At 39.9% G+C, this 13,183-nt stretch overlaps 1 protein-coding gene across 1 annotated transcript; it reads left to right on the top strand.

Moving 5' to 3' along the window:
* The first annotated feature begins 2,667 nt into the window (after positions 1-2,667).
* On the top strand, positions 2,668-11,534 carry fzd5 (frizzled class receptor 5). The gene is made up of 3 exons (XM_033987496.2): positions 2,668-3,297; positions 8,002-8,174; positions 9,597-11,534. Coding segments are annotated over exons 1-3 (1,719 nt in total). The 5' UTR covers positions 2,668-3,296; the 3' UTR covers positions 11,142-11,534.
* Positions 11,535-13,183: the final 1,649 nt, after the last annotated feature.

Here is a 13,183-nt window from a genome sequence, read left to right as displayed (position 1 = left end):
TTTTATTGGACAGCAGCCTACATAACCCTCTAAAACAATTAAATTTGTTTTATATGTATAGTAGCAAAATATCCGCTGTTGCTACATTTGTTTTTGAGCCGGGCAGAGGTGAGGGCAGCTATGTGTTTACACCAGCGCAAGGACCCTTTATAATGTAAATACAAGCCCGCTGTCACCAACTGGAAGACATTAAAATCCACCAGAAATTAAGAAAAAATGTCTAGAACTAAAACAATCTTGACCCCCTATATGTTTGTGTTCTGTTCTTGTGACTGGTAGTTGTGACATTCTGGATGTTTTTAGTCTGATGTTGTTCATATAAATACAAATACAATTGGTCAAGATGATGAGAGCAGAGTCATGGTGTGTCAAACGTGAATCGCCAATAGCTGAGTCTGGAGGTATTCGCTGTCGGGGGCCCCAGAGACAATTTCATCTTAGCCCCCCCCCCCCCCCCCCCCCCCAAAGCTAGGACCGGCCCTGAGTGAGGCCCATCTCCAGATCAATTGACCCAGTCTTGGTCAGGATTTCCTTAGCTGGAAGATTTGACCTATGGTGCTTGTTTTTGGTTGATAGGGAAACTGGAGGAAGCCTAAAGGAAACTCACCCAGACACAGAAAGAACATGCAAACTCCACACAGAAATGCAGTAACAAAAATGTGCCCGCCCCTGTCCCTTCCTCTTTTTCCATTCAAACCCTCCCTCATTTGAACGCATTTCTTTAGACCGTTACTCCTCTGTCCCTCTCCTAAACGTCATTTTTTGTTTTTGTCCGTGCATTTCTCCCGCAGTGGCGTAAATGAGTTTTGACGCTCCGCGGGCCATTGGACACGCACAAAGCCCGACGCGCTCGCTACAGTCCGGCCTTTGTGAAAACTGCTCTGCGCCATGATCAACTCTGACAATTAGGAACGCTACGGACTCAGCACTAATTTGTCCAGGACGAGGAGAGGAGAGGAGAGGAGAGGGGAGGAAGACACAACCTTCTGCTCAAGTTATCTCCCTCTGAGTCTATGCGCTGAGCCAGGCCACCTTATAGTACAGTCAGTGTTGTCACGATACTAAAACTTCAAGCGGGATTTCAATACTAAGGAACAGACTTGATACTCAACCGATTACGATACCACAGCGATAATTAAAAACACTCTTTCTGGCATGCCCAAACTGTGGTCCGAGGGCCAAATTCAGCCCTCAGTCCAATTTTTCTTGGCCCTCAAGTTCCAGGTGAATTGGCCCATATTACCTTAAACAGTACTTTTTACTGCACATTTCTGAAAATCTACTTTAACAAGCCCATATCCAATACTTAATGTGTCCCACTGAGGATGTAAGCATGAATAAAGGTCTAGTGGTTCAGTCTAACTTGTAATAATAACGCAGATTTGACGTATTCACTGTACTGGCTCAATCGGCCCTCAGCTTTGTCTGTGTTTTTATATGTGGCCCATAATGAGAAAGGTTTGGACACCCCTGCTTTAGACAATACAATGTGATTTACTACTTTAATTTATATTATTATGTGGTCTAGCCTATGTTTAATAGTCGTCCATGGATGTATGGTGGCCTATATGTTCTCATAGTCTACTTATTCTGATACAGCTCAAAATCACTCTAAAGCTACTCAGGAAAGCTCAAATAATTAGGCCCTATTTAGTTTTGATAGCTTACTAGTTTTAGTATTGATCAGTATCAGATTTCCGATACTTCTGACACCCTATTTCAACCCAGAGCTAAATCAGGACTGTCCCACTGTTTACTCCCATTATCACTGTTAACCTGAATTTAAATCCGGGCAGACCAAACACACACAGAGACTACTCCAGGACCACGCCCCGAACTTTGGACTTACCCTCTGGACCTATGTTTACGCCGTTACCGTGGAAACCAGGGTCAATAACCAATTTGGTTTTGTTTACTTTCTCTTAGAGGTGCCCAAATGTAAACACATGACATGTTTTAGAGATAAATTACTCAAGATTAAGTCAAGAGAAATCATATGGGTAATATAAGCACGATCAGGAATCTAACCCACAACCTCCTTACTGAGAGGGGGAGACATATGATAGTATTGTCAAACAGACACATTTGCTTAACAATAATAGCTTGGTGATGTGTTTAGATGCAGTAGGAGTTGCAATGGCTAAAATGTATTTCCATGACTTAAAGGTGCACCGTGTAACTTTTCGTCTATAATGTTCGACAGTATGGACCCACAGTATCTTGCATTTCTTCAATTACTGGTGTTTTCATTGCTCAAAAATACTGTGAGCATGTCGCCTCTCCATGGATTTGACCTGTAATTTGACCTTGGCCTGGTGAGTTTTCCTTGTTGTCTCCATGGAGATAGGCTAGATATCTAATGCCATGAAGTGTAATATTCCAGGTAAAGCAAATAACATCTCCATGGAGGTAAGTAGGGGTCAAATCCTCTAGAAAAAGTTGTATCTACACGTTTAAACCAGAAAATAGTTTAATTAAATTGTCTTCTATTTCTTTATCAATATCCGCTTTTCTAAATAATAGCTGGTAGTCTACGCCACCTCTGCCCTAACTCTCCTCCCCCTTGTTTGCCCGAGCCTGCCTTTTCCCGTCGGCCCTTGAACTCAGCAGCGCTTGATGAGACTCCGCTGTTCCCTCCTTTGCGTCATTTACGTCCCTGAGCTCGAGCTGTGCGCACCTGGACACGCGCTCCGTCCGCTCCGGGTCCCTCCGACAACCGCTGCCTTGATTGAGTCATTTTTACCTACATCAACACGAAAATCAGTTTTAAGCGCAGGCTAAGTAGGATACATGTGCGCTAGACTTGGATTTAAAACTTCCAGCAACATTCCCGAAGTTGTTTTTTTTGACATTTTGGGACGGTTTTTTTGCACAATTTCACAAGTCTTACCGCGCGGAATCGTTTTAATTTCCGTTGAATTCTGTTTAACTTGGATTTTAAGACTTGCACAACATTTTAAAGTGGAATCTCGACCATTTTTGGACAGTTTTGGAGCAGTTTTACTTCAAATTCGGACTTGGCGATGCGCGTTTTGGATTTTTACGCACGGAATGGATTGTTTAAATTGTTACGTTCTCATTAGATTTGCAGGAAAGTGAAACACCAAGGAGATGCACACTCTTTCCACAATGATTGCCCGGGACGAGGTGAATGATTGACAGCCAGGATTGTGGATTTAACTCTGGTTTAAATTTCAAACCGGGATTTGTTGTAATTCTGGCTGTGCTTCATGAAGCAGAAACAGACGAGGCTGGACTGAACTGCGACAGGTCCTCTGTAAAATATCTCTGCAAAAAGTGAGTTTTGTTTTGAAATTGATTAAATGTGAGTTAGGGTATTGATAAAAAGCAGCCAATCGTGAGGTTAAGCTTCCTGGTTTAGGCCCCATGCAACATTTTGAGGATTTTCCCCCATAAAAATGTATAATATTTAGTTTTGAATGGTTAATTCTCCTTCCCTCATGTTTCATCAATGTGGATCCATGGATAAGCTATATGTTTGCAAGAATCTCAAAATATGATGTGTAAAGTTATTGTAGGAGCAGGTTTGAGTGAAAGTGCCTTTTGCCTGTAATTGGATGATTGAATAGCTTATTTCCTTGTTGTTATCAGTGCTATAAATTGAATGTTTTACAACCAAGGTACATGGGCACTTAGAGTTTGAATGATTTTAGAGTGTAAACAAAATGTCCAAAGTGAATACTGGCCTATTTTAAATGTAGTACTTAGTAGGTTTTTAGGTTTAGTTAGGGAAGGGGCAAATATGAAATCCCTTAACCCGTACCCTCAATTTCATCAAAACAAGTCAGTAGTCTATGATAGAAATAACTGCCAATGACACTGATTTGTCTAAAGAATCACCTGTACACAAGCAAGGCATGGCAAGTTTATTTGTATAGCACAATTTGTACACAAGGTAATTCAAAGTGCTTTACAGGATAAGAAAGGCATTAAAATCACAATACAACAATTCAGAACATAAATAATCACAAATGATCATCATAAAATTGACATTAAAGGAGAAAAGTGCAAAATAAAACCCTTTCAGTTGTATGCACAGCTAAACAGAACTGTTTTGAGCCTGGATTTAAACATTGTCAAAGTACAGGCCTGTCTTGGGAACCACTGCTATAAATCACAACATGCTTGCTGATGCCAAACTAAAATAATAGAATGTAAACATAGATGTAAGTCGTATAAAATAAATGACACTACCGCTATACTTACATCCACAATCTTGGTTTGAACCTGTGACCTTTTGACTGTAGGGCAAGCTCACTAACTACTTACTACGTTGACATAGGCTACAGTTTCACATTGTTGAGCCAATATAGAAAATGATATGCAGTTTGAAAGACTTAAGTGAAAGTATCAATTGGGCAGGACACTTAATAGAATTTCAATCAGGATCGTCATTGCTAATTATTCCTGATCTGCTTGGGTCTTTTTAATGGAGAGGTCCTCATCTTCTGTCAGTCAAAACATGTGCTTTTCTTCAGAACATTTGGTTGTTTGATAGAGAAAACCATTTTAATTTGTGTTTGATAAGACAAAATAATCCGTGATCAGTCAATATGAAAAAGAAAATCACACTCATATTGTCAAATTCCAGTAAGATGGATGCATTCCCGCCCAGTGAGCTGCAGTGAAGTGGTCCCTCTGCTCCTCTGTGTACTGTCACCTCAGCTAAAGCTAACACGCTGTTTTCATACAGAGCTGAGAAATGACTTTAGCATCAGAAGAATGTGTAGAGTCTTTGCAAATCTACCTCCAGATCATTTAGACTCTGTAAGATAGATGATTGTTACTATAATGAAGAAAATAAACCTGTGAATAGTGACAGTTCGCAATGAATCTCATCCATGGGACTAAAAGAGGACTGGGTATGGTAGAATAATTTCACAATTTTGGAGTCAAACCTGGTATTTGGGTTGTCAATATTATTTGGTTAATCGGTAATTGTTAGGGGTGAAAGTTGTATTGAAAATGTGATGATATCGCCATTGTTCTTCTGGAGATGGTCTCATTTTGCATATCTAGCCTATAAATAAAACTATTAGAAATGACAGAAAAGAGTGAATTAAAAATAAAATTAGCTGTAATGTCCTTTGTACTCTCCAAAACAGTCGCGAGAATCAAAACATAATTGTGACAACTTAAATAGTCACATTTTTATGCAGCCCTTTAACATCAAGGAACCACTCACCCCCACACACTTATACACTAGTGTATAAGTGTGTGGCAAGATGCTTAACCCACCATACAAGGTGGGTTAAGTATCTTGCCCAAGGACACAACAACAGTGTTCATTTGTGAGAGCTGAAATTGCACTGCTGACCTGTACGTTAATGGATCAGGCTGCTCTGCCGATAATGTTCATGTTGAGAGCGGGATTTGAACCGCTAACCTTCTGATCAGTGGACAAGAACTTTACTGGCCGAACTACTGTCGCCCATGTAATGTTTTTTGATTTGATAAAAGTAGTCGCATATTAGTGGAATGGTTATTAGTTTTTTTCAGTCCAATACCCTCTAGTACTAAAGGATTTTACTTGTTTTGTTATGGGTCAATAATCGTGAATATTCTCCATTTACTATGCACTGAACGTTGTCCTTGAGGAGCACCTGTTTCACATGATTTACTATGAAACTCTCTGAAGCTCTTTTAACAATATGACATTTCAATGCTGCTGTGTCCTACTGCTGTGTTAAAGGTGCTTTGTGTAACTTTTCTGTACGCTGCCACGTGCTTGTCTCCACGGAGATTAGGCCTGTCATGATAACAAATTTTGAAGTATGATATATATCTGAAGAAAATAGAAATGACAAATGATAATATTGAATGCCATTATACCACTGAGATGATCACACCAAAGCAGGATTTACCCCCCCCCCCCCAAAAAAAAAACAAAAACATGAACATGAGCTACAATAAATAAGCGAAACAATTAATGAGTCTTAAAAGCTATTTATTAAATCCTCTTCAACACTAATCTTATCATAGAAAAATCACAAAACCCTCCCCACTAGTACAAAGAAAACATACCCAAGATAAATATTGACCCCCAAAAATGATTGTTCCATCTGTCATGTATTGAAGTTGATATAGCAATTATCTTGACAGGCCTAGTGGAGATGTTGGAGTGGAGTTGTTTGTTGTTCTTTGCCTGGAGACAAGCAGGTTTCACTATCAGGCCAAGTTATAAGACAGATCTGTGAAGAGGCGAGTGGCCCGGTCAGCCTGTTTTTCATTGAGGTTGTTATTTGATGGGTTAAAGAAATTAAGTAGAAGACCTTGAGTTCCCTTTTCCAGTGTCATGATATAACTGTAACAACTATAGTGTTAACAGAAATGTTGATCTGGGTTGAACTGTTCAGGCAGGGGTTTCCAAACTTTTTCAGGCTGAGACCCCCAAATCGACCCCCAAATCGACCCCCAAATCGACCCCCAAATCGACCCCCAAATCGACCCCAAAATCAACTGTCCAACTGATTCGGGACCCTGCTGTAAAATAAAACTGACAGGTTTATTAATTTGAAGTGTCAAAATATAATGAATCCCATTTTATTAGTCAGCAAGACGATTTCTCAGAACTTGAGAATCTGTCTTGAGCAGCTCTGGCTGAATCGTTTGCATGTGATAGTTGGTGAGGAAACTGGCCAATCACAGGGTAACAATGTGGCTTGTGCAAAAGCCAGTGCCGATCAACCCAAAACAAACATGGCGACACCGACAGTTTTACTTCAGCCTATTTTAGCAGAAATACAGACTGTTTTGTTTGTTAAGAACATACAGAGGGAAGCGCTTTGTGCATTTTTGGACAGGTAAGACGCCTGTGCTTTTCTCTCAACTGGATTTAGCTAAATGTAAATTTTTTGGCTTGTTCCGCTGTTGTGACGTTTCAACCAATCAACATAAAGTATTTGTTTGAACACTTGGTTCCAAACTCTGAATAGAGTTCTGCACATCAATCTGGGATAGCTTTCACTGACAGAGGGTGATATTGTGTTTAACACAAAAATATATTTAAATAATTGATTCAATGCAGATTAATTATTTTAAAATCATATCTTGAAATCATAATCATCATAATTATGTTATGCATTGCAGTGACAAATCCTGCCAACTGATGGCGCTCTTCTGAAGCTCTTCTGAACCATAAACTGTATAAAGAAGTGAACTAAGAGTGTGACATCACCCATGGCGTTCGGCTCCAGTCAAATGAAGCTCATCAGGGTTAGCATCTATAGGGGCAAACTTTGAGCAGAGTTCCATATTTGGAACTCTTGACTGCAAGTATCATAGCAACCAAAGAGCCAATCTCGAGCTAACCTGCCTTCCCGCCCACACCGCTGGGTTTAGCAGGGAGTAGGTAAATACCAACACTATCAGTCAAACCTGTTGTTAACGCAAGTGGGAGCAAAGTCATGGAAAGAAGGCACCTGCTTTGTTTGTTATTAATGTTCATATCTTCATTTACTGACATTGATTGGGTTAATCCGAACATTTTAAGACCAAAATGATGAGGCTCACTGCAGCAGTTACAGAGAGAGGGGTGACAATTTTTCAATGTAAAGTGAATTGGAGCCAAAGTCCATTGACCCGGAACCGCGCCCAGGAGCACGTCCTATTTGGAACATTAATTATGTCCATTTATATATACAGTTAGGAAACAGGTAGGAAAATGGCTTCAAAACCCATGTGATTCAGCTACTGACCTCTTGTGGCTGGTGGCAGAATAAATGAAGAACTAATTACACATTTTCATTGAATTGTCCAAGTAGGGAAACTTCTGCATTTGACCCATTCTTCAATACCCTTTGGGGTCAGGAGCAGTGGGTGAACACAGTGCAACACCCAGGACAGACTCTTAGTCAGGGATACCTAACTGAAGAACTGAAGGATTATCTTGACTGTATATGTGACCACCTTTCACTGCGTATTCCGCTGGAGTGGGGGTATTGAAGTGGACTAACTCTTCCCTTGTCTCTTTGATTTCAGTGAGCTTCTCCATGGCGTCCCTGTTGCTCCTCATCTTCCTCCTCCTCTCTTCTCCCCTCTCCAACATGGCCGCCTCCAAAGATCTGGTCTGTGAACCCATTACTGTGCCAATGTGCCGTGGCATCGGGTACAACCTCACCTACATGCCCAACCAGTTCAACCATGACACACAGGTACAGAAGATAACACATGAATAGTTATCGATTATTGGCTGTATTTGTGTGGGCAAATATAAAAGAACCTTTGTATATCCATCGGTTTCAGAATGATAAGTTGGGACTGTCGACATAGCGATTAACACTTAAAAACTAAATATTATATCATTTGAATGGGAAAAAGTCTGCATATGAGTCTAATGAGTCATTTTTTTGTCGATTATAAAGCGTTTCATTACACCTAAACTCAAAAGACTCTTATGGGATGGAAGCATGTATGTTCTCTGCAGTCCACCTTTGCGTCACCATCTACAAAAGCTGTTCTAAAGCTCTCCATGCACCCTAAAAAGTACTTGGAAGATTATACCTCATTTTTGGTTCATAAGCTACTTTTTTTGTTACCTGTTCCAGCGTTAATCTTTATCTCGATTGACAAAACAGAACTACAATGTTCATAAATTCCATCAAAAAGTATATTTTTTTAGATTAAACCTGTTATGTTTATAGTTGTATGTTGCGACATTGCTTTTCTATAGTGCTCTCCCAGGATCCACTTGGCATCAAAATGTGTTATTAACCCTATAGTGTGGTATGCTATCGTCGCTGATAGAACGTGGTTGCGGACTTACTATTACTGTAACTCCGCAACCAATTGTGCAATCATGTAAATTCAAACGGCATCTCAAAGAAGAGGCATGGGGCTCTTTAAATATTTGACTGTCATTACGGTAACGTGCTGACGCTGTCCCTCGAAGATGACCAATCATAGCGCAGGTGTCGTGGGGATTTTCCCAGTCACTTATTCAATGCGTCAAAGAAAAAATACAGATGGAGGTAGTTGTGTGAAAAAAATGCAGCACATTCTGATAGCAAAAGACAAAGTTAAATCTGTCAACTGGACAATGAGTGAAGACTTGTCCAGAGTGAAGACTTGTCCAGAGTGAAGACTTGTCCAGAGTGAAGACTTGTCCAGAGTGAAGACTTGTCCAGAGTGAAGACTTGTCCAGAGTGAAGACTTGTCCAGAGTGAAGACTTGTCCAGAGTGAAGACTTGTCCAGCTGACAGATTTAACTTCGTGTTTTGCTATGAATCAGACCGGGACAACTGAGGGTTTACACAGACAGTACATTCTGATACTTCCTTTAACATGATTTTATGGCTTAAAAAAAAGAATAAAAGTCTAGGCGAGCTATACTGGTTTATAATGTGCTCAGTCCTTAAAGGGTTAAAAGAAAAAGTATTCTTTCAGTACCATTAGTAGCCAAACCTTTTAATTCGAGACTGTATTAGAACCTTTAACCTGCACCCAGCCCTATGCAGCACAGCTTATACTTAAAATGTTGATATCAGACTGACTTTGTTGACAATAAGCTACATCTCCAATCTCTTTTTCTATCTGCGTTCATTGCCAAATTGATTAAGCTTCATTTCTACTCACAGGAGGAAGTCGGTTTGGAAGTCCACCAGTTCTGGCCCCTGGTTCGAATCCGCTGCTCTCCAGATCTCCTCTTCTTCCTGTGCAGCATGTACACGCCCATCTGTTTACCGGACTACCGCAAACCTCTGCCTCCGTGCCGATCCGTGTGCGAACGCGCCAAACGAGGCTGCTCCCCTTTAATGAGCCAGTACGGATTCGAATGGCCCGAAAGGATGAGCTGTGAAAGATTACCTAAACTCGGAGATGAAACTCTGTGTATGGACCAAAACAGCAGTGATACGACTACAACCATCACCCCTTATTTTCCAAAACCAACCCAAAAATCCCGACCGCGACCCGTAAATTCAAACTCCCCGCTTGTTTGCGATCGGGAATGTCGCTGTCGAGATCCTTTAGTTCCTATAAAACGCGATTACTTCTACAATCGCATCAATACGGGACTGCTACCAAACTGCGCCCAACCTTGCCAGCAACCTTACTTCTCCGCGGAAGAGCATGCCTTCACAGGATTTTGGATTGGATTGTGGTCGATTTTGTGCTTTTTGTCCACACTGACCACCGTAGCAACTTTCCTAATTGACATGGAACGTTTCAAATATCCGGAAAGGCCGATAATCTTCCTAGCTACATGCTATCTTTTTGTTTCATTGGGCTATATTATAAGATTAGTAGCAGGACATGAGCGTGTAGCATGTAACAGCAATAGCGATCCCCCGCATATTTTGTATGACACTACTGGCCCCGCGCTTTGCACTCTAGTTTTCCTGCTAATCTACTTTTTCAGCATGGCTAGCTCAATTTGGTGGGTTGTGCTATCTTTTACCTGGTTCCTAGCTGCCGGTTTAAAATGGGGCAGTGAAGCTATTGCTAGCTACTCTCAATATTTCCATTTAGCAGCTTGGCTAATCCCCAGCATCAAATCTATTGTTGTTTTAGCGCTTAGCTCCGTTGACGGTGATCCTGTTGCCGGCATATGCTATGTTGGTAATCAAAATCTTGAAAATTTACGTGGTTTTGTGCTAGCACCATTGGTCGTCTACCTCTTTACTGGTTCGCTGTTTTTGCTAGCCGGATTTGTATCGCTATTCCGTATACGTAGCATTATAAAACAAGGAGGGACCAAAACAGACAAGCTAGAAAGGCTAATGATTCGAATAGGCTTGTTCACAGTGCTATACACAGTCCCCGCTACAATTGTCGTAGCGTGTTTAGTTTACGAACAACATTATAGGCCTGTTTGGGAGAGGGCGCTAGCTTGTTCGTGCTTGTCAGATCCACAGCGCTCAAGTTTAGGGCCAGATTATGCTGTTTTTATGCTAAAGTATTTCATGTGTCTCGTTGTGGGAATAACATCCGGAGTTTGGATTTGGTCCGGAAAAACTTTGGACTCTTGGAGGAGGTTTATAGCCAGGATTTGCCATTGTTGGACTCATAAAAGCACTGCTCCTCCATCGATGTACAGTGAAGCTAGCACAGCGCTGACTGGACACACGGGCACTGGGCTAGCACCAGGGATATACCACAAAGCTACGGCATCTCATATTTAAAAGTATTGGAAGAAAGACTATTAGAAAATGTATTCTTGACTAATGGCTAAAGCTATTCCACTTCCTGTTTATATATGACATTTTGAGGACTTTCCCCCCCCATTCAAAAGATGGAATATTTTGTCATAAGTTGTTGATCGCCATGGCAACTGTCCTAATTTTTCATCATTTCAAAACCCGTAGATTGAGCATTACAGCAATACAATACTCTCGATTTATATTGGCACCCATTATTTTTTACACTGCAAAATAAAGGTGCACTGTGTTATTTTTTCTGGTTGCAGGTTCAGTCATCAGCTTATCTCCATGGAGATGTTATTGCTTTGTCCAGAATGTTTGACACTGTCAAATTTGACAGCGTGGCATTGAACTTAACAGATCTGACCTGTAACTGGTGTCTCCATAGGGAATGTTACTGTGACGATCGTCTTTCAAAGTTTTACAGTACATTTTTGATCAATAAAGGTATGTGCAATTGAGTACATGTAAGGTGGATAAGTAAAATGATTCTAGGCAAAACAATAACATCTCCATGGAGATAAGCAGGTGGCAGACCTTCCAGAAAAGTTACATAGTGCACCTTTTTAAAGGTGCATGACATAACGTTTCTGGTTGGGGCTCAGTCATCTGCTTGTCTCCATGGAGATGTTATTGCTTTGCCACTCGTGTTCAGCAGTGTGGTTATTTACCATCTTATCAGTTATTAAATTCCAGGAGTTTTAATTGGTCATAAATAAATAAATAGGTCATTTACTGTGAGTGGGGTTGCCTCTCCACAGATCTGACCTGTAACTGACCTTGTGTCATTTGCTAGTCTCCATGGAGATAGATATGTAATACACAGGGCACCTTTTAAAATGGGATGTTGAAACATTGAAAAATATCTTTTGTTGTTGGAAAAAAAGTGTTATTTCTAAATGTAAAAAACATTAGAGGACACATGTTTATTATAGGCTATATTTTTAGGTTTAGTTTTGTTGGATCTTCAAAACTACAACAAAGTTAACCATAGATCAGCAGCTCTTAAACTTCTCATACCAAGTACCACATATTTATCTTTCCAAGTACCATCAGATCTAAACCAGGACTATATCAGGTCTCAATTAGAGCCACAGTGGCCCTAAAATAAGACTAAACCAGGTTGAAAATGGCACTAAACAATAAGACAGTTCTAAATTATATTCACGTTTTTGCTCTTTGGATTAATCATATTTGTTTCTAAATAAAACAAATACGCAAACTGCTTGTTCCCACGTGCCACAGTTTGAGAAGCACTGCCATATGTTTGTCATTTTGCCAGTGTCAGTGTAATGCATTGTATTTTATTTTCAGTCACACAAATTTTTGGTTCTGTTTTTGATTCAGTGATAGACAAACTTGTTAGAAATGTCCCAAATTGTAACTCCTCAACTTTCAGGACTAAACAATGGATGCCACAGTGTATTAGAATAGGTGCAAAAATGTCTTGCTTTATATACTTTAAATTGTATTACTTTTCACAGTGCTTCCCTTGTGTGGTCTATAAGTCTAAAGGTTATATTTAAAGTTTGTAGCAAAAGTTCTCAATTTGACCTTCACTAAAAGATAAAATTCAAGGTTTTTAGACAATAAGTATTCAAAAAGTGCAACTATTTAAACACATTGTAGATAATGCAAAACTACTTTTCTTTTAGCACATTATCCTTGCACTGTCAATGTAGCCAAAATAGAGCAGCCAATATTGTTTTACTTTCACACAAGCATTGAGACACCCAGAGGCATTATTATAAATGTATTTATTGCTGTAAATATCTGTATTATAGACAATAGTCAGAATCTATAAGAAAAACATTTGAAAATGTACAATCTTGTCTTGTATAAATTTGTACATAAATCTATATGTTTGCTATTATTTGTGAGAAACATGTGCTTTGGTGATTGCAATGTAACATTTTCCCTGATAAGGGAGTCCTCTGTGCCGTTTTATATGCCGGAAATTACTTGAAATTTGACTGAAATGTTAAAATTTCAAATGTGATTATTTTTTTATTTTTACAATCACA

This window comes from Periophthalmus magnuspinnatus, chromosome 21, assembly GCF_009829125.3.
Source record: "Periophthalmus magnuspinnatus isolate fPerMag1 chromosome 21, fPerMag1.2.pri, whole genome shotgun sequence".
In the NCBI taxonomy this organism is placed as follows: domain Eukaryota; kingdom Metazoa; phylum Chordata; class Actinopteri; order Gobiiformes; family Gobiidae; genus Periophthalmus; species Periophthalmus magnuspinnatus.
This window is presented reverse-complemented; position numbering and strand designations above follow the sequence as displayed.